Consider the following 21202-nt stretch of genomic DNA (forward strand, 5'->3'; position numbering starts at 1 on the left):
TCTCCAAGCTTATTTGGATTTAACACTGTTGTGTACTCGAATCCTAAATAGGCAGTTCTGCATATTCCCGCCCAATGTAACTTTAACCAGTTCAGACTAAATCACACTATATAGATACTCTGCATGGCATTAAGGGATATACACCGGCTAAGAAGGTCCCACATGGCCCACTTATATATTTATCGCATTAGCACCCTACATGTGACAGTCTTACTGGCCCAGTTGGCGAATAACAGGTTGGTTGTTTATAGTGTTGCACACTTTATTAGCCAGTGCTTATTGGTAGGTGTAACCAGGAAAATCATTTGGGCTACACAGAACATGACAAAACCCGTGGGTTGGGTCGAAGGTCAGGACCCGTACCCAAAACCCGTGAACCCGCGCGGATTTTCTTTTGCATAAAAATCTCCCAATAGGCTACAAGTTTTTCTGTATAAAAATACTGAGTCACCTAAATATTAGGTTCATACAGCATGTTTGTACTGTTTGCCTACCCATGGGTTACCCAAAAGCCTTTACGAGTTCAGATAGTGAACCGGAACCCGACCTGTCACGGGATCTGGGTAACCCTGTGATGGGTAACCCGGGGGTTGTGTCGAGGTCTAGCTCCACAGTAGCCCAAGTAAGTATGTCATGAATCCGTTGTACTATCATGATAGAACTGCCAGTAGCTTGTAACACGTTTTCTGGAGGTGCTGTGTTAGACAGTTTACAATAAATGAATGGTAACATATTCAATGCATTAGCACTCTGTGCGCAATAATCCTACTGGGCCAGATGGCAGATTAGCAGGTTAGTTGTTGACAGCGCTGCACACTTTATTGACTCGTGTCTCCTGGTAGACGCGACGAAGGAAATAACCTGAGACTACTGTGTAGCCCAGAGATTAAACTGTCTTGGTGTCCAGGTATATTTCGGTATTCAGGAATCTGTGTCATGGCGGTAGAACTAACTCCCAGTACCTTGATTGGCAGACAGTGCAGTGATATTCTTTTCTTTTCTTGTATTGACTTGCACCATTGATGTCTTAAAAGCAAGTAAGCAATTAAGATGTAGGTACTAATGTGCTCAACTAATCAAGCGTGGTATTACCAGGCTCAGGTTGGGTGAACCAGATTGTCACCATGTGAATTGTGAAAACTGTGGCAGTCCAAGCATCTGACACATGTTTGCTTTGTAGGTGTAGTGGCTCGCTTGATACATGCATAGACCAGGACTCAATTGTCACTAACCTTACCTTTATAGGTTTGTGGAATGCAAGGGCACTGTTGCGATTTCCCGCAGAGGTAAACGGCGTTAGGTTGGATTTTAAATCTGTCTCCTCAAGAAGGTATGGTCATCTACTATCCTTCAATTACAGACCAACGAGTCGATTATCTCTTTTGCCCTATTCTCTTTGTAGTATCTGCCCATCTTCTCAGGCAACAATGACGTCCAAAGACCATGTCAAATCCCAGATCCCCCGCCTCTCTGCCATCAACGACCTCCACAAAATCTGGCCAACTGTCGAGGAACATGGAGCTGCAATCATCGAATCATTCCTGTCTTTGGACATCGTGCGGCGCCTAAACGAAGAGGTAGACCCTTTCGTGAAAATCGAACCGATTCCAGCCGCCAAAACCAAAGACCATCCTAACCATGTCCTATCGACTACAACCCGGCTTGTGAACGTCCTCGCTCCAATCTCAAAAGCATACAGGGAGGATGTGTTGAACAGTAAAGTCCTGCACCGAATCTGCAGTGACGCATTCCATGTATATGGCGATTATTGGGTTCTGATGGGCGCCGTGATGGAACTGGCGCCGAGTAATCCCGCCCAACCTCTCCATCGCGACATGCGCTTCAGTCACCCTATAGTCGAGTACCTCAAGCCTGATGCGCCTGCCACTTCAATCAATTTTCTCGTGGCTCTGAGCCCCTTCACAGCGGAGAATGGCGCCACCCATGTAATTCTGGGAAGTCACAAGTGGCAGAACTTATCGAATGTGTCAATGGACGCGACGGTTCGCGCACTGATGAATCCTGGAGATGCACTGCTCATTACTGACAGTACCATCCACTGTGGGGGTGCTGAGACCACGGGCACTGAGACTCGTCGCCTTCTTACCATCACAATGGGTATCAGCCAGCTCACTCCGCTCGAGAGCAACTTGGCCGTACCGCGTCCCGTGATAGAGAGTTTGACGCCACTCGCTCAGAGACTCCTTGGCTGGGCAAGTCAGCGATCAGCGGCACCTCGCGATATTGGGCTGTTGACTATTCGTGGAAACTCAATTGAGAAGACAATGAACCTAAAGGCGGAGCAGCCGCTCCACGATGATGAGGCTGAACCTCTATGTAGGGAGACGATATGATTCTTTAGAGATCTTCCTCCTAATACAGGGACAATAATGCTTACGCCTCTATTTTTACGCCTGTAGCAAGCCTACTAGAGGACCTAGAATCGTGATTATCAGTTTGACAAGGGAAACCACCTGGACCCCATTGCAAATTACTGCTATAAGGCATCGCTACCACAGAAGGCAGAACACTGTGTTGTATCGGTTCCCAGACAATGACTGTTGCCCTCCATGTGTTCATTCGTCGTTTCTCTTTTCGCCCGAGCGCCACGTAGTACGCAATGCATAGGCCGGTGCTGCAGACAACCTATGTATCTTGGCAGGAAAATGTAGGCCATAGAGCTACCCATAACCGAAGCACACCACCCGGGAGATTTTTACTAAGACAAATGATCACTCTGATATATCACCTGGTTAAATGCTTCCCGTGCAACTCAACCTCCTGTCGTATTTATCGAATGGTGTGCTGAAGTCGGATTTCGTCCATCTACACCTCCGTGTTTCCACCTATTTAGCGAACTCTCATACGAAAGATCTGTCGTTCTTGAGCCAAATCACTTTTCCACGGAAATGGAACCAGTGGCTGAATGTCATGGAATCTTCCCGTATCTCGGTGATGGGGGGATAAAAGACGACCGAGTAACTGTGCACCAGGTTGTGCCTTTCCTTACTTTTGCGCTTCAACAATCCTGCCAAAAATGTAATGTCCCAGACTACTCTTTCTACCTGACGGCGTGGGCTTTCGTTCTCCGTGCCTTTATAGGGACCAACTCTGTGTGTATTGGGTGTGTAGATTGCCGTGCAAGAACAGCAGAGATCGACAAATGCGCATTCAAAGTCCTACACTCAACTCTAACCCCTGAGCGTCTAGTATCAGGAGTACTAGAGGACTTCAAATTTCTGAAAATCGGCAAGTTTCAAGAAGCACATCACAATACAGCCGTAGTGCTGCTTTCCGAGGTGACTGATCCATTGGAACTCTCATGCTTTATAAAGGTGAGGAACCGAACAGCAGGAGGCCGAGTATTAACCTTCGAACAGTCCAAATATAGCGTGATTATGGCTGTTTCGTACACTAACTTTACGAATCTACCGGCGAAGCTATACCTGGTCTACCGAGCTTGCACTTTCACCCCTTTACACGCTGAAAACTTGGCGTCGAATATCACGCAAGCAATGAAGCAACTTTTGGCACAGCCCGACGCATGCGTTAAGGACATCGATATCTTCAGTCCTTTCAATGAAATCACAGTTTCTCGTTGGAACGCAGAAATTCAGGAAGCTCCAGATGCCTCTTTGCTCGAGGTGATACGAGGGCATTCAAGGTACCGTCCCAGCCACACGGCGATCCATGCCTGGGACGGGACAGTATCCTACTCGGAGCTGGACGTCACTTCAACAAAATGGGCTATCTACCTGCAAAGCCAAGGAGTCAAAGCGGGATGTCTGGTTCCCATCATGATGGATCACTCCAAATGGGCGGTGATTGGACAGCTCGCTATATTGAAAGCCGGTGGCGCCTTTGTGCCGCTAGATCCAGGGCAACCATTGTTCAGGCTTGAGAATATTGTGAGACTTACTACTGAGTCACATATTTCTCTCTCATCGCCGCATCTTGCCAATAGACTGCACGGCCTGGTTGAGACTGTGCTTGTAATCTCTGATGAGAGAACAGAATCTCTTCCCAAGGCAAATGCCCATCATGATGCCGCTGATATCAGCCCCGTGGTCAACAATGGTCCAGCGTACGTTCTTTTCACGTCTGGTAGTACCGGCCGGCCGAAGGGATGTGTGGTTGGATATGGAGCTCTCAGCGACGTTGTCAATCAAACTACGGCGCTCAAAATCGGCCCGGACAGCCGAGTTTTGCAGTTCGCCTCATACACGTACGGCATGTCCTTGATTGAAATATATTGTACACTTGCTGCTGGGGCTACCATATGTGTGCCTTCTGAGGATGACCGACTTAACGCTTTAAGCAGCATTCTGCTGTCCATGCAAGTGACCTGGGCAATCCTTACCCCATCAACGACAATATCTATCGCTGACGCGGTAGTATGTCTGAATACACTGGTAGTCGCTGGAGAAGCTTTGACCATGGACCGACTTCACTCCCTGGCAGATAAGACAGAGGTAATCCAGGCCTTTGGACTGACTGAGTGGGCTGGTATATGCTGTGTGTCGCAACGGATTACCTCAGAGACGGACCTGCGCGTAATTGGCCGTTCACATACAGCGCGCCTACGCCTCGTAGATCCAGCAAATTACAACAGACTGGCTCCTGTTGGTGCAGTGGCTGAACTACTCATTGAAGGGCCCGCAATGGCAGATGGATACTTGGGGGACCCTGAGCAGACGGCCAGAGCGTTTCCGAAGACGTCGACCGGTGGCAGGTTCTATAGGACCGGTGACTTAGTACAGTACGCAGCAGACGGAAGCCTCCGCTATGTTTCTCGGAAAGACAGTCAGGTCAAGATTCGGGGGATGCGGGTTGAACTCACAGAGGTGGAGTATCAGATACGACGGGCATTCCCTGGGGTTGAAGAGGTGGTTGTCGAGGCAGCTGCCCCGAAGAATTCCAGTGGGATTCCTATCCTCGTAGCCTTTTTGTGTCCTGAGGATTTATCAGGTCTGGTTTGCACGATCAAGGAGACTATGAAACGAAGTTTGCCTGACTATATGCGCCCCAGTGTTTACGTTCCTTTGGAGTTCATCCCCAAGACGATCTCTCGAAAGGTCGACCGGAAAGCTCTGCGGCATCTTGTACAGTCATCTACACGCCATGAGTTGGAGAGATACACCCAAGCCTCACTCCCTTCATTGGTAGGCCCACGGACCAATATCGAACAGCTAGTACATGAACTCGTTGCAGACATGTTGCGTCTCGATCCGCTCTCACTGGGAATGCGGCAGAACTTCATAAGTCTAGGTGGTGATTCGGTAACCGCGATGCTCCTGGTCAATAAACTTAGAAGGAAAGGGTATAAAATAACCGTTGCGGCAATTCTGCGAGCGCAATCGCTTTTGGACGTCGCTTCACTAGTGCATTACCCAGCAGGCCTTGAACCCTCCGCGCAGAAAAGCACACCCGGAGACTTGAAGTTGGTACCGAGGGCTATACACAGGATTTCTGACTCCGGGACTGTTGAGCAATCGTTCTCACAGGCGCGTATATGGTTCCTGCAAACCCTACGCCCCAGCTCTACGTGGCTTCTCCTACCATCTGCAACACGTCTGCGGGGATCGCTCCGGGTTGATGCATTAGAAACGGCTTTCTCAGCCCTTGTAGAACGTCACGAAACATTGCGGACAACATTTGAGGATCGGGAGGGGTCTGGGGTGCAAGTGGTCGCGCCTTTTCATCCATACCAATTGGAGATAATTGAAATACCATCTGGGTCAGATGCTGACCTCATAACGGCACTGCACGGGCAGCAAATACGGCCCATGGATCTCACCAAAGAGTGCTGGCGTGCTACGCTATTCCGTCTCTCACCCGACGAACACGTCCTCAATATTGTCCTACACCATATCATATGTGATGGCTGGTCCTTCGATATCTTTCTGAAGACATTGCAGATATATTATGCTGCTGCTCTCCAAGGCCATTCACCATTAGAGGGGGTTGAACCTCTGCCGATCCAATACCGGGACTTCTCGATATGGCAGCGGCAAAACAAGGCACGAACCAGTGTGGAGCAACTAGCCTACTGGGTGAGGCAGCTGGATGGTAGCCAGCCGGCTGAGTTCCTATGTGATAAGAAAAGGCCGCATATGCTGTCGGGTAAGGCAGGATCCCAGCCAGTGAAGATAGACGTTTGTTTGTACCATGATGTGAAGCGCTTTTGTTCAATGAAGCATGTAACACCATTTACCGTCCTGTTCGCTGCGTTCAGAGCGACACATTATCGATTGACCGGCGCCAGTGATGCAACAATCGGGATTCCATCTGTGTCTCGTCCCCAGGCAGAGCTGGAGGAACTGATTGGGTATTTTGGCAATGTCCAATGTATTCGTACCAAGGTGGAAAGCTGCAGTTCATCATTCCAACTGCTTGTGCATCAGGTGCAATCATCCATCACTGCAGCATTCGAGAACCAAGATGTCCCGTTTGATCAAATTGTTTCCAAATTATTGAAGGACCGCGATGTCTCTCGCCATCCCTTAGTCCAGGTTGCCTTTATCCTACACACGCAGGCACAGTTCGGGAAACTTCGTCTGGAGGGCTTGGAAAGTGAACAACTTCCCCTGCCCCATGTGTCAAGGCTCGATCTCGAGTTTCACTTGTATCCAGGCGAAGGGGGAGGAGATCTTCAGGGCGAGGTCCTCTATTCGATGGACCTGTTCCATGCTGAAACCATCAATGCAATGGTCTTGGTGTTTTACGATATTCTTCGCGAGGGGATTCGTAAACCGGATACGAGCATTGACTCACTGCCATTTCCAGGTGGATATTCAATATTGAATGAACGGGGGTTGATCTATCCTCAGCAGTCCCGGTCGTTGAGTATTATCGACTTGTTCGACGAGCAGGTCCGCGCTCAGACGGACGAAGTAGCTGTCAAAGATATAAACGGGCATCTAACCTATTCAGAACTGCATAAGAGATCCTCCATGCTCTCGGCCTGGCTAAAGAACAGCTATTCCTTCGCCGAGGAAACTCCCGTTGGTGTGTACGCCAGCCGAAGCTGTGAGAGCATTGTTGCCATCCTGGGTATACTGAGGGCAGGCCTCGCGTATATCCGGCTAGACATTGATGCTCCAAAGGCTCGTACGGAGATGATTCTTTCATGTCTGCCCAATTGCCGCCTTGTCCTAGTAGCATCCGGACTTGAACCCCCCAGAGTCTGCGTCCAGGGCGTCCAATTCGCGTATATCGCAGATTCATGTAAAGAAACCGTCACGGATGTCCACGACTTTTTGAAAACATGTACTCCTCCTGGACCAATGAGCCTCGCATATATCGTGTTCACATCAGGCACGACTGGAACGCCAAAGGGTGTCATGATCGAGCACCATGGCGTGGCTAACCTAGCCAAGGAGCCAGATATTATTGCCCACGCGGTCAACTCTAGGATCGCATCGCACATGCTAAATCCGTCATTTGATGCATCGGGCTTTGAAATATATGCTACTCTCTTAAATGGTGGGACATTAGTGTGTATTGACAACAGCGTGGTTTTTGACTTTCCAGCACTGGGCGCTACATTTATACAGCACGGAATCAGACGTGCCTTCATGACTCCTGCAATCCTAAAACAGACCCTGGCCTCCTGTAACAGTCTTCTGCGCATGTTGGATATTCTCTATGTTGGCGGCGACAAGCTCGACCCCGGTGACGTAGCCAAAGTTCAGCGGCTCACCACCGGAAGAGTCCAAATTTTCAATTGCTACGGACCGACTGAGAATTCCATTGTTAGCACCAAATACCGAGTCCCAGTGGATGAGGAAGGTGTGAACGGTGTCCCTATCGGCCGGTCGATTTCCAACATTGGCGCTTATGTCGTGGATCGTAGTCTCCGACTGCTGCCCCTTGGGGTTCTGGGCGAGCTGGTCGTCACGGGGCCCGCACTAGCCAGAGGATATATTGATCCGAAGCACGATATAGGGCGCTTTATAGAACTGGACATCAGCGAAGAAGTAGCCCCAATGCGTGCGTACCGGACTGGGGACATGGTTCGATATCGCCCCCGCGACGCCCAACTAGAGTTCTTTGGCAGGATGGATCAGCAGGTTAAGGTCCGGGGCTATCGCGTTGAACTGGCTGAGATTGACAACACTCTTCTGTTGAGTCCGTTTATCAGCGCGGCAGTGACTGTTGCGCGGCAGGACCAAGAACTTGTCAGCTTTGTTACAGTGTCAGACATGGCGTCCGGATTCAACGACCGTGCTGAGACTGAACACGTCGATTCTTGGCTAGACGTCGTTGAAGGCGAGGATTACTATGGTAGTGTTGGTACCATTGAGCCACATTCATTAGGGGCTGATTTTCTAGGCTGGATCTCCATGTACGATGGGGAGCCAATTGACAAGAACGACATGCGCGAATGGCTACAAGACACCATTACAGCGATACTCAGCTGCAGCCCGTCCAGTGTTCTTGAGATCGGAACGGGCTCCGGAATGATCCTCTTCAATATCATCGGCAGCATCCAGAAGTACGTTGGCCTGGAGCCCTCCCCCCGGGCTGTGGATTTCGTTAGAAGGGCAGTCCATTGGGTTCCAGAGGCTGCCGGGAAAGTTAATATAAAATGCGGCACTGCATCAGATATTGGACGACTGCAGGATATGGGGACCCTTGACCTCGCTGTTATCAACTCAGTAGCCCAGTATTTCCCCTCGCTTGACTATCTGCGTAACACGATCAAAGACCTTGTACGCCAGGGCGTAAAAAGCATCTTCTTGGGCGACATCCGCTCATATGCGCTGTACCAGGAGTTTCAAGTCAGCAAGGTCCTTCGGCTATATGGCCGCGGTTTAACCATTACCAGATTCCGCCAACATATGGCCGAGATTGCCCGTTTGGAGAAGGAACTCCTTGTTGACCCAGCCTTCTTCACCTCGTTGCCAGCAGAATTGCCGGGCATGATCGAGCACGTCGAGATCTGGCCTAAGCGAATGAAGGCAACGAACGAACTAAGCTGTTATCGGTACACGGCCGTGTTGCACGTCAAACGTGCTGAACAGCCCTTGCTTATTCGAGAGGTCAAAGAGATATCATGGGCTGACTTTCAAGCAAAGGGGTGGGACTACAACTCACTTTCGCAAATGCTAGAAATCAGCGATGCTTCCACAGTCCTGGCCGTGGAGAATATCCCATTTAAGAAAACGATTGTCGAGCGGGACATGGTACGTTTACTCCAAGAGCTGCCTGAAGACACCGGTTCTGTCAGCTGGAGTTCAAATGCCCGCGGACCCAAGAGAGCATTGGCGCCAATCGACCTATTCGACGTGGCCAAAAAGACAGGATGGGACATTGAGATCAGTTGGGCCCGACAACGGTCGCAGCGCGGCGGTCTGGATGCCGTCTTTCATCGACAAGGCCCACGGGTGCTCTTCCGATTTCCGGTTGACCCCTACATCCCGGGTGCATGCAGTAACGATCCACTATCACCGCAGCGGAATCGGCTACTTGAAAAGCACCTACTGGAGTACATGAGCACCAAGCTTCCTACGTACATGGTGCCAAAGCTGATACATGTGCTGGACAAGATGCCAATTAACAACATCGGCAAGGTCGACAGACATGTTCTCGCACAAAGGGCTGCCATCACGTCAGCTACAATATCTGAATCTGAATCCTTGTTTCGAAGGGAAATAGAGCCTGCATTCACAAGCGAGATTGAGCGTGCAGTGTGGGAAGAATTCACTGGTGTTCTGGGAAGGGAGGTTGGCGTAGCAGACAGCTTTTTCCGTAACGGCGGGCACTCCCTGATGGCTATCAGGTTGGTGTCCAGGATTAACAAGCGGCTCTCTTCTGCCCTGTCAGTGAGTGAGCTCTTCCGATATCCGACCGTTTCTGGTCTCGCGCAGCACCTTCAGGGCTTGGGGGCCCTTGAAACCCGAGCTGTCACCGTCTACGCACCTTTCTCCTTGCTTGACAGACCGTACGATCCGTCTGAAGTGCGCCTACCTCCAGAGGCTGATATAGTTGATGTCACCCCGGTAACAGAGTGTCAAGCCTGGTTTCTTCAATGCTGGAGCTTGGTTTCGCACTCGTTCATTATCCATGGAGTGCTGGATGTTGATAGGTTACGCGCCGCCTGTCAGGCTGTAGTGAGACATCACCCTCCTTTACGGACTGTGTTCACCGAGTTTCAAACCCAACTGGTTCAGGCTGTATGTAAAGGCATTGACGCGCCGTTTGTGCAAGAGGATGCTGAACATCTTGACTGCAATCCACTCTGCACGGATGGTAATGTCCTCGGGACGTTATCAACGAGGTTTATCCTAGTTTCTAGGTCTCCAAGCGAGCATAGGCTGACTCTACAACTATGCCACGCCCAGTTCGACGGGGTCTCGTTGTCCGCCATCCTTTACGATATTGCTCGCGCCTATGGGAACTCGGCGTCACCATTGAGTAACGCAGTACCATTTTCTCACCACCTGCATATGTGTCGTTCAACTCGCCCAGATGCACTGGCCTTTTGGAAAGCATACCTGCGAGATGCCGTCTTGACTGAGGTGCCCCGTCCGGAGGAGGTGAACGCGACAAACGAGAAACCTCTGGAGATCATACAGCAAGAAGCACTAGGCGAGGTTAGTCTGCCGTCCACAGTCGACATCACATTCTCTACCCTTGTCAATGCTGCCATTGCGTTGGCGCTTGCCCGTCTGGTCCAGCGCAACGATGTTATCTTTGCCTGCGTCATGACCTCTCGTGGTGTTCTCGCCGAGTTGGCCGAGTCTGTCGTCGGACCATGCGTCAATCGCTGTCTGCTTCGTGTCAAAGTGCCCGACGACTCGAACCCTGACTCAACAGCCCTAGACTTCTGCCGTAACTTACGCGACAACCAAGCCCAGGTTTCTGGACACGGTCACTTGGGGTTCCGTGACGTCGTTGAGAACTGCACATCCTGGGCGTCTTTGGGTGTTGATGTTGGCCGTATTGCTTTTGTAACTCATCTCCCGGCAGAGACAGCACTAGAAACATTTTCTCTTACTTTGTTAGATTCACCGGTCTCGTACGACTCGACAAATGTGACAATCAATCCTGGCAACCAGATTCTGGTTCGCTCGGCGATCACAGACGAGCAGCAAGCCTGTATACAGGTCCTATCATCGAGCAATGTGATGGGCGCCGAGAAGGCCCTGTTTCTAGCGAACAGAATTTTGATGATCGCGCAGAGACTGTCAGTGTCGGTGTCGGGGGGCAGATCTCCCAGACTATTGGAATTGGATAAGTAGTACTTGAGACTATTATTGCACGGAATCGAGACCGTGGGAATTTTGCATTAGTTGTACGGCCAGGACCTAGCTTTTTGTTGCCAATCACATCGGCGTTTAACAATCCTAAAGCGGAGTGGAAGCTATGGGGAGGATACAAGACATTAGTCGGAAGAATATGCCCACTTTCGAGCGCGTGCAAGATGGAGACGCCTGTCAATAAAGATTCTTTCCGGTAGACACTTTATTTCTCTTACATTTCCCAGGCTTGGGGTCCTAGCTAAGTACCAGCAGAATGTATATGGGACAATCATGCTCAGTAACCGTACTTCGGATAAGTATGCAGCGTGTATAAATTCATGGCGGGTTATATAGGGATCCGCGAATTGCATTAACATATACTTATCAGCCCAGTGAATAAACGGGCTGCTGCCCGTTATCTTGGACGACAATAACGCGAGGACGGTACCTACCATGGTCCAGAGAAACGGGTTATTACCATAGGTACCCAAGTAAGGACACCAATATCCCGTCTACGGCGGATCCTGCACAACTGAAAACTATCCCCAAAGCGATATGGACATTATCTCAAATCAGCCTCAACTGCCCTTGTTGGGAAAGCCTCGCCAGTCCATCTATCCCGCACAATCCGAATCCTCAGTTGCCCGTTGCGCTTGACAAAAAAATGTTCCCGCCAGTCCATGTCCGACTGACTTGTCTCGAAGATCTCCATCTCGAATCGCGAGAACAGAAGCGAAAGGTAGGTGTAAACCTCGTGATATGCAAGCGCCATGCCAATACACGAACGCGAACCCTTGCTAAACGGTACATAGTACTGCTCCAGCACCTTACCCTGCGTCCCGAGCCATCGCTCTGGTTTGAAGCTTTTCGGGTCCGCGAAGAGCACCGGGTTATGGTGGATTAGGTAGAGGGAGTGGGTGAGGATTGTCTACAATACACCTGACGCGTTAGCATATTGATTTCAATATATATATATATATGTTCTATTGTCTGGAAAACAGGTCAGGGCGAACTCACACCGCCGGGGAGGAAGTGGCCATGAACATCGATGCCCTCTGCAGGCACGGTGCGCGGCAACGGGCTTGGGGCCGGAGTGTATAAACGGAGGGTTTCTTTAATGATAGCAGTCAGAAACGGGAGGCGTAGGATGTGGTCGAGGTCAAAGGTATCTCTGATATGTGGGCTAGTGTCGAGTTCCTGGAGAAGACTCTGCAAAATATGTGGATGGCTCAGGATAAGATACGTTGCGTTCTCCATGGTGAAGCCCGTGGTGTCGCTCCCGCCGGTGATGAATGCACAACCTTCATCGACCAGCACGCTGGGATTCTCGTCGATCTGGTTAAGAAGCAGGTCTAGAAAGCTTGCCCCATCGGTGTTGTTGCTTATGGTCTTGCCAGCTTGTCTCTCTACCACGGCTTCGTTGACGGCAGTGGTGGCTTTCTGTGTTTATCAGTTGCAATGGCTTGGAGAAAAAACATGGGGAATACCTCACGAAGCTCGAAGAATCCCGGCAGTGGCATCAACTTGCGCGCAAATGATTCAGGGATGATATCTAGCAACTTGCGACTTATCGGAAAATGCTTCAGGATGTGGAAGTGCCGCCCAAACACCTCCAAATCATTTAGCAGGTCTGGCATTTCCTCTGCTTCATTGACGACACCCATCGGGCGTCCAAATGTGAAATCGGAAATCACATCTACCGTTAGGGCACGCGTGTACCGCAACAGATTGATCACCTTGCCCTGGCGCGCCTTGCCAGCCATGATATCCATACAGGCGATGACCAACTTTTGCAAACTTGGTGTATAAGGGGCAATTGCCTTGGCTCGTAACCGCGGACCCAGAATTGACCGGCGGACGCGATGTTTCTTCGTGTCTGTCATGGCTCCAATCGCGTCCCCGACTCCGACAGATGAGTAGAAAAACTCGGACTTAGGAAAGGGCGATGCAACGGCAAAAGTTCTCTTGTAGACCCCAGCATCGTTGACGTGCACCTGGTTGGGGCCAGTTCGGATGATGGAAGATCATGCGAAGGGTCAGTATTTGTACGTGAACTACCAGAAAAAGCTCGCATACCATATATTATGTGGAGCTTCTCGATATGCTTCACATACTCTCCATCACAGACTACATCGTAGTAGAACTCGTACCACTTGGTCAGAGCCGCCAGGCGGGGTCCGGGGACTTTTGCGAGCGGATGAAACAAAAGTCGAGTAGCGATCAGGTATAAAACGAGGCCCGTAGTTGCGAGTGCCGCGGTAATCAAGGGGGAAAGGTGCACCATTAGACATTTCTGGCTACTGAGGAGCACTGCGAGGATATGGAAGCTTTCCATCAATGGAGTCAAAGTCATTCTCGGACCGAACTACGAAGTGAGAGGACAATGGTGACCCAAAGCAGAACTGGAGGTGATATAGTATAATAATGCTCTAGCTCGCAAATAATTTTGTGCAATGGTCGCGACCCCTAATACGTGGAACACTCCTCCATTGCTTCTTCACAAGCTAAGACATCGAGCATAACGGTGCCGTCACCAGATAACTCTAGGCATACGCTAGAACTGGCGGATACCGACACCAACCCTACTTTGCAGCGCAGCCTGTCACACCAAGTCGAGCCGGCGCAAGCTCTGGAGGCAAGATCGATGCTGCCACTGGCCGGCGCGTGTGTCTACACATTTGTCACACTGTAACCCATTTGCTTTTTGTCTCATATAACCACATAGCGACCACATGTCTCTGCAATACACACAGCCTCTCTATTCCTGTGGTACGCTGCATGACCTTGACGGCCAATCCGGGAATTCACTTCCAACCGTCCTGTATGACTCATGCAAAGGCTACTATGGTAGAAATCATATATGATGAAAGCTAGACAAGCCTGAAGACTTTGTACCTTAACTGAGTTACGTTGACTAACCACGATGCTACGCCAGTCCGACTTCAAGATTGCCATCGTCGGTGCCGGTCCAGCCGGGCTTACTTTAGCCTCCCGGCTCACGGCCAGCTCGCATTCCTTCGACTTCACTGTCTTTGAGCGGCGGGATAAGCCCGATCCATCTCAGGTCTCTGTGCCCTGCGCAAACCTGGATTTGCACCGAGAGCTAGGTCTTCGTGCCATCAAAGGCTGCGGTCTCTACCCTCAGTTCCTGGAGGTCCAGAGTGCATGCACCGAGCAAACCAGGATCCTAGACATAACCGGCACCGTACTCTCTGACACTACAGGCGACGGAGAACGGCCGGAGATATCGCGGAACGCGCTCATTCAGCTTCTTCTCGAGTCTATCCCGGAGGAGCGCATCCGGTGGAACACCAAGGTGCTCGACATCACACCAGCAAATTGCAGCAGGAGTAAAGGAAAAGAGTGTCTCCGGTTCACTGACACGAGCATTGCCACCACCCCGATATCAGAAGAGATATACGATCTGATCGTTGGCGCAGACGGTGCCTGGTCACGGATTCGCGCTGCGATTCCAAACGCCCCCAAGCCAATCTACAGTGGCGTCTGCTATATGACAATGTATCTCCGTATCTCGCGAGAGCAGTATCCGGACATGGACAATATGATAGGCAGTGGCACGTTTGCCGTGGTTGGGGACAACAAGCTGCTTCTTGCGCAGCGGGCAATCCACGGTACCTTGCGGGTCTGTCTGTTTCTGCATTCCAAATGCCTGGCTGCAGTACGAAAGGAGCTACTAGCGTCCATGCACAACCATAACACTGGACCGTGTCCTCTCCTCAACCCGGACGACCTGATAAATTCTCTCCCATCCAATCCCAAAACGCTACAAGAGCTCCTCTTGACGCACGACGATTTCTTTGCAAGCTGGTCAGAAGATATCAAGCGCCTGTTGAGGATAGCCTTTGAGTCCCAGGTGGCGGACGCCGAAATCATCACAAGGCCAATGTACATGCTGCCTCTGGTGCCGTATCCGTACGCACATCAGCGCGGGATCGCGCTCGTCGGAGACGCGGCCAGTCTGATGACCCCGTTTGCCGGTAGAGGCGTCAATGTGGCCATGGCAGATAGCCTGGACCTTGCTGAGGAACTGGAACGTCTCCACTTGGTGACTGTGTCTTCATCTGCGTCGACGCCTGCAGCGATATTCGCCGATAAACTGGAGGGCGCCTTGAGTGCTTATGAGCGGACGGCATATACGCGCGCAAAGGACGCAATGGAGCTGACGTGGCGCAATCTCTGCCTCTCGTTTAGTGAGAAGGCGTCGGACCTATTTGCTGCAGTGATGGCTAGCTAACTATGGCAGTACCCCTGCATGAGGTCTGCATGCAGGTCTGATATAGGAGATGGTTACAGCGTTTTATTGGGGAGAAAATGACAACAATGAAGCTAGCCTGTAGCATTTGCTCAGTTGCTCAATTCTGACAGTAGAACAAAGATGTGATGGAAAGTATTTACTACAGATCTTCCTGCCTAACAATGCTGCACGGACCCGACGCACGGGCAGTTCGTCCCACTCACTGTCCACCACACTTGGTGTTCCCCAGAATCCACGGCTTTTTTTGGATGCATTTCACCTCGGCAGATCCCGCTGCCGACCCTGCAGTATTTTCCTGAATTGGTTACTCCCAACTGCAAAGGAGAAGAGGGGAGGGAGGTTACGAGAGCGAGAAAAATAATTAAATGATTAATACTGCTAATCAGAAAATATTATAATTGAATTGATTGTTAACATTTATAGATAGGTGTGGGTTGCCAGTGCATGAAACAACCTTTAAATAAGGGAATATCATGTCTTGATGAATACAGTGTAATCATTTTGCAGCCTTGCCCTGAGCTGTCCTGAGCTATCACAGAGGTTGACGTTTTGGGTATAGCCAAAACTATACTGGTCTAGTAGAGGGAAAGAGAGCAACCACACAAGCCAAGGAGCATCTGATCTAGACGATATTTCTATGAACATATTTATCTTAGCATATGTTTGTAGGACGTCTTGCTGTTACACTTGGTAAAGCGGGGGTTGGGGCGGGTTTCTGACCATGCCTAAACTGCCCGCTGCTTAAAATATGTAATACCAATCCAACCCGAATAAATCGGTCAACCCCAATATGTAGATATAGCCTGTTGAAGCAGGGACTTACACCTTATAGTCACACAGCAACATTTTCAGCTGGATAATGCATGTCTAGAAGGTGCAAAAACAGTCAGTAGGTGCGCATGATTGGCTATTTTTGATAAGAAAAAAAAAACCGGCACTCCCATCTGCGGCTGACCTTGTCAGTCCGGGCCTGACTGAGCCATTGATGCAAGTGGATATCATGCCGTGAGTGCTAGCCATGGCAGCCAAACAGGGTATGTGAGACAAATATAACGACACTCTTTTGTCACAAATAAGTATATGGGAATACAGGGCTGATCACTGTGCATGTTTACTGCGGTGTGCACAGCAGTACCTATAAGTCCGGTTATTGCCAAGAGGTCAACAGCACTCCTTTCTGTTTGAGAAGATATCAGGACATAGAATTCATTGGTTGACAATCAGCTACAGATATATATGCCCCTCTGAATGGTGTCAATATGTACTAAACCGCCCGACACCTGAATCATTCAATATGGGTTCTATCACCGCTTTGTTTGGCCTATTGACACCATCGGATGAGCATAGCTTCGAAGCGCTCGGGGCTCAACTTCTCGAGGCCATGTCCACGTACTCAAAGTGTCTGAAGGATGAGAATCTCTCGGCCCCATCGCTGTATCCGATGTCCGGAGAAAATACGAGCGTTGCGTGTTTGGAAGGAATCGAAGCCAAGCGGAGAATCATAGAGCTTTCTCAGAGAATATGTGCTGTAACAATGGATCCGGAGCTGAATCTCCTCATCAGCTCCCTGCAGGTGACTGCTCCTCCGTTCACCCGAGAGCATAGAGCTTGGAAGCTAACCACCAGTCACCATAGTTCCATTTTTGCTCGTCCCTCAAAGTGGCGATTGACCTTCGCATTGATGAATATGTCCCAATAGACGGGGTAATTTCACTCAGCGAGCTTGCAAAACTGGCGGGTGCGGCGGAAATGCTTCTAAGTGCGGGCTTCACACATTGCCCAGTGATGCTTACAAGCTAATCCTGAAGGTCGCATTATGCGTGTTCTCGTAAACAAGCACGTCTTCATGCAACCTCAACCGGGCCACTATGCCCACACCCGGATGTCTATGCTGTTGCTGAAGCCAAAGACCAAAGACCTACTGTCCCATCGGTTTGTTGAGCCAGCTTGGCGGCATCAACTGTTACATATTCTAACACACGGCAGGTTAGATGATGTCTTCCGATCCGCCAGCCGGGAAGCCGACGCACTTGCCGCTGCTAGGTACCGTGAACCAGAGAGAGGTGCCCCTACAGGGTTCAACCTTGCCTTCAACACGGACAAAAACTTCTGGGAGTATATAACCAACGATGATCCTCAGCGTGGCGAGCGGTTCGCGCGTGCCATGCATGCAGTCAATATTAACTCGCTAGACGTGATTCCCCGGTTGTACCCGTTTGATAGCTTAGTTGTCGACGGCGGTCTGATAGTCGATGTTGGTGGCGGCCAGGGTCAAGTCGCAAAGCGAATCTTGGAGTATTTTCCGAGCAGTGGCTTGCGATGTATCGTGCAAGATCGTTATGTCGTCAATGCCTCTTCACCCGGTCCCGCAGTCGTGGAGATGCAGCAACACGATTTTTTCGAGGCGCAGCCAGTGAAAGGTAGGCATCCATGTCCGAGCCGTGGAAGTCCAAGGGTTGGAAATCGTTAAATGAGTTATTTAGGGGCTGCTGCATACTTTTTCCGCCATATCTTCCATGACTGGCCCGACAAGGCCTGCGCGGCCATCCTGAAGCAGACGGCGAGAGCCATGGATAAGGACAGGAGTCGAATCCTGATTTGCGACCAGGTCTTACAGGATGATGTCCCAGCCGAAGCCTCTCTTCTCTACGACATCGACATGATGTCCCTATTTGGTGGTAAAGAGAGATCTCTGGCGGAATGGAAGTATCTGATCGCCTCCGCCGAAGAGAGCTTGCATATTGTCAACGTGATTTTCAGCACGGAGTCCGAGGCAGCCATTCTTGATGTCCGAATCAAGTGATGTACTTGAGGACTTATCGCAGGTTCCCCAGATTGTTCCCTTTAGGCATAACAACGCGGAGACTTAGGTACTGTGTGTTGCACTGGAACGTGTAAAAACCAGTCATCTTTTGCATGCTTTTAGTAGTCTAGCTCTGGCGTGCCGAGATCCCAGCCTTCAAGATCTTTATCTTGGTTATAGAATGGAAAGTTGTGTTATTCCCAGCAGTGATTCGAAGCAGCTTTGAAGCTATTCTTGGGGCACAAACTGTCCCGATGGAACTTCAAACTGGTGGAATTCATCTATTGGAGGTAGCGTTCTGATCATCGGTGGTGAGTAACTTATATTTGCACATACTGGAGGGACCCACCTTGCTGCCAAAGAGGATGAGAAAAAAAGTGCAAGCGAGCGCACGAGTGACACAAAAATAATATCTACTTCATCCGCACCAATCAGAATTGAAACAGCCCTGAGTCTGGCGAGACAGCAAGGTGCTCTTCATATGGGGAGTATGGGTTCGATTACCCACACGCCTGGATCTTTGGCTGCGTCCTCAGCATTGAGCATAGGTGCTTCATCAGCATTAAACCCTAAACTAAACAGCGACTCTTTTACATGAAATCCACAATTTTAAAACCTTTTCCACTACCTGGGCTTAAACGCCGTTACTTTTATTCTACTTGCGCTTAGAAGGGGGAAAATACATAACCCACAACAAGCATTCCACCACATACCATCCCACCCGTTAACGCTCCGCGACGAATTCTGTCTCGCGCGGTAGACGTATCTCGCTAGAAAGAGGGAAAAAAAGGTAATGGATTTTGTTCTTTCTCTTGCCGTAGATATTTGTGCAGAATATTCGTAATTTCATGCTGATTATAGATAATCCTACACAGTACCGACGGATCTACACTCTCCTCTTACGAGATGAATCTTTACGAGATGAAGCTTTTTCTACCTTCCAAGAATGGCTAGAGCGCCTCAATAACTAAGAGTCTAATACGGAAATATCATGTTATTTTCATTGTCTAAGACTGTGCAGACCAGGCACAGTCTTAGTCAATCTCATTAGTATTCAGCCTAGCTTCTTTGTGCATCCGCACTCCTGAATACCAGACTCCTTCATACTTCCACATCGTGTACACATGGTGTGCTCGCTGATAAGTATCCTTCAATTATGCCGGCGCATTGGCCCGTTGAACATAACATCCATCAATAGGTTCGAAAACGTGTTCCTACACCACCCCTCCTCCCCACCATTTTCCAGGCCATCATCGGGCGACCAGTCCGCCAGCTCGAGATTGGCGTGCCCTGTATCGCGTAACCTCATAGGCTCCTCGTATTCCTCCGTCATACTCTGCAGTGATTCCTTGTCCACTTGGGCGGTATGCTGGAGGTGCGTCTCCTCATGCACCAGTGCGCCATAGCTATCGCTCAATCCCAACCTGGCAGACTCTTTCTCTCGCATGGCCTTGAAATGGGCTCTGAGACCCCCCACGATGCTCCCTCGAAAAGAGCTCGGTCTTCAAAGTATATCACATCCCGATAATCGATCAGTTGAGGCGCGTCCGACCCAGCAATTCTTTTGCGGTGTGGTCGACGAAGGTCCTCTTATTTGTCAGCTACAAGCCGCCGAACTATCATGAGTGCTGCTCACACAGTGGTTGTTCTTAAGGTTCCTTCATGTCCTGACAAATTGTCTAGCAGCATGAGCTATAAAGTCCGAAAGAGCTTGAAAGCTTGAAATAAGTCTAGTCTACTTCATTCAAATTCACAACATCCAACATCCGAACTGGACCTCACCAAGACGGCGGAATCCAATACTCCCGCCAATGCTCCTCCGTATCCTTAGTTGTCTAGCAAGGCCCGGTAGTAATGCATCATTGGTATTAACTTGCTCCATTCTGCTCAGTCCGCAGTCTTAGATTGTTCCTTTGAAACATGCCAAAACCAGATGGAAGATCATTGAAGTATGCTTAGGCCAGATTACACCAATTGTGCTGTTTTAATGAGCACATGGAAATAACACCTCCTACCCCTAGACACGCTTCTTGGAAGCTTTAAAGATTCGAATGGGTTCGGAGCAAGTTTGATGAGCTACTGCAGCCTATAGTCCGACTGTGCGATGTTTCGCTATGTGTGAGGATTTGTCATTGGTTTTTCCTTTCTCGCACTATCCAGCCGCTGGCAACGATGTGACGACGATGTTGTTGAGGTCCTTAGGAAGGAGTCATTTACTTCAGGATGAGGGTAAATGTGTCAAATTTGGACTTTTCGATGTTTCAATTGGTACGAAGCAGCGGGACACAGTATTTATAAATACGATTGTTCGCGCATGTCAGGATACCACGCTCCTTGCGGCACCCCATAAAAACGACATATTCAGTCATATACCTGAACGAGGACGGATTTCTCGCAGACTATGCCGTAGAATACTCTCCGGTGCCTGTGATGAAGGCTTTTTAATTGACCGGAATTTGAAGTTGCCCTACACTCCAACCTCGCCCGTTGTAGTGAGCCCGAACCCTTTTGAAAGGTACGACTGGGAATCCTGTTTAGTCAATCTAGACAACAGTGACGAGCATTTTGATCATGGTTTGAATTGAAATATACTACCCGGAACGGCTTGACGACTATAGGCTGGATAAGCTACATGGGTCACTCGGGTGGAGGACCGCTACCAAGCACCTACTAATCGGCTTTCAGGACCGTGATGGAAGATTAACGGTACTTAAGAGGAAGGTAGAAGAGAGCGGCCACACTACATGGGAGCTGTCTGGACTTATTGTGCCATCTGTCGCTTGTCCCGGCGCAATGTGATTTACGCCATGGGTACGTAATAATTGTTTGTTTTCTCTTCGAGCGACTTCGCCACAGATCGACTGGGCATTGATTCCG

General features: G+C 49.8%; 5 protein-coding genes across 5 annotated transcripts, besides 1 other annotated feature; 4 read left to right on the forward strand and 1 right to left on the reverse strand.

The window, feature by feature from the left end:
* Positions 1 to 21202: part of a sequence feature (contig 1.170 861..216503(-1)) that runs on past both edges of the window.
* On the forward strand, positions 497 to 2354 carry ANIA_09227 (phytanoyl-CoA dioxygenase family protein; the record flags this gene model as incomplete). The annotated part of the gene is made up of 4 exons (XM_677404.1): positions 497 to 622; positions 747 to 792; positions 1246 to 1330; positions 1361 to 2354. The coding sequence occupies 4 exons, from the start codon at positions 497 to 499 to the stop codon at positions 2352 to 2354; spliced, it is 1251 nt and encodes a 416-aa protein (XP_682496.1).
* On the forward strand, positions 3399 to 11246 carry ANIA_09226 (uncharacterized protein; the record flags this gene model as incomplete). The annotated part of the gene is made up of 2 exons (XM_677403.1): positions 3399 to 10178; positions 10347 to 11246. 2 exons carry the CDS (start codon positions 3399 to 3401, stop codon positions 11244 to 11246), a joined length of 7680 nt encoding a protein of 2559 aa, XP_682495.1.
* Positions 11809 to 13537, reverse strand: ANIA_09225 (protein CYP679A1; the record flags this gene model as incomplete). The annotated part of the gene is made up of 4 exons (XM_677402.1): positions 11809 to 12174; positions 12264 to 12686; positions 12734 to 13240; positions 13397 to 13537. The coding sequence occupies 4 exons, from the start codon at positions 13535 to 13537 to the stop codon at positions 11809 to 11811; spliced, it is 1437 nt and encodes a 478-aa protein (XP_682494.1).
* On the forward strand, positions 14170 to 15603 carry ANIA_09224 (FAD-dependent oxidoreductase; the record flags this gene model as incomplete). The annotated part of the gene is made up of 1 exon (XM_677401.2): positions 14170 to 15603. One exon carries the CDS (start codon positions 14170 to 14172, stop codon positions 15499 to 15501), a length of 1332 nt encoding a protein of 443 aa, XP_682493.1. The 3' UTR covers positions 15502 to 15603.
* On the forward strand, positions 17339 to 18325 carry ANIA_09223 (protein asqN; the record flags this gene model as incomplete). The annotated part of the gene is made up of 3 exons (XM_677400.1): positions 17339 to 17454; positions 17509 to 17942; positions 18006 to 18325. The coding sequence occupies 3 exons, from the start codon at positions 17339 to 17341 to the stop codon at positions 18323 to 18325; spliced, it is 870 nt and encodes a 289-aa protein (XP_682492.1).

Source organism: Aspergillus nidulans, chromosome VI, assembly GCF_000011425.1.
Source record: "Aspergillus nidulans FGSC A4 chromosome VI".
NCBI lineage: Eukaryota > Fungi > Ascomycota > Eurotiomycetes > Eurotiales > Aspergillaceae > Aspergillus > Aspergillus nidulans.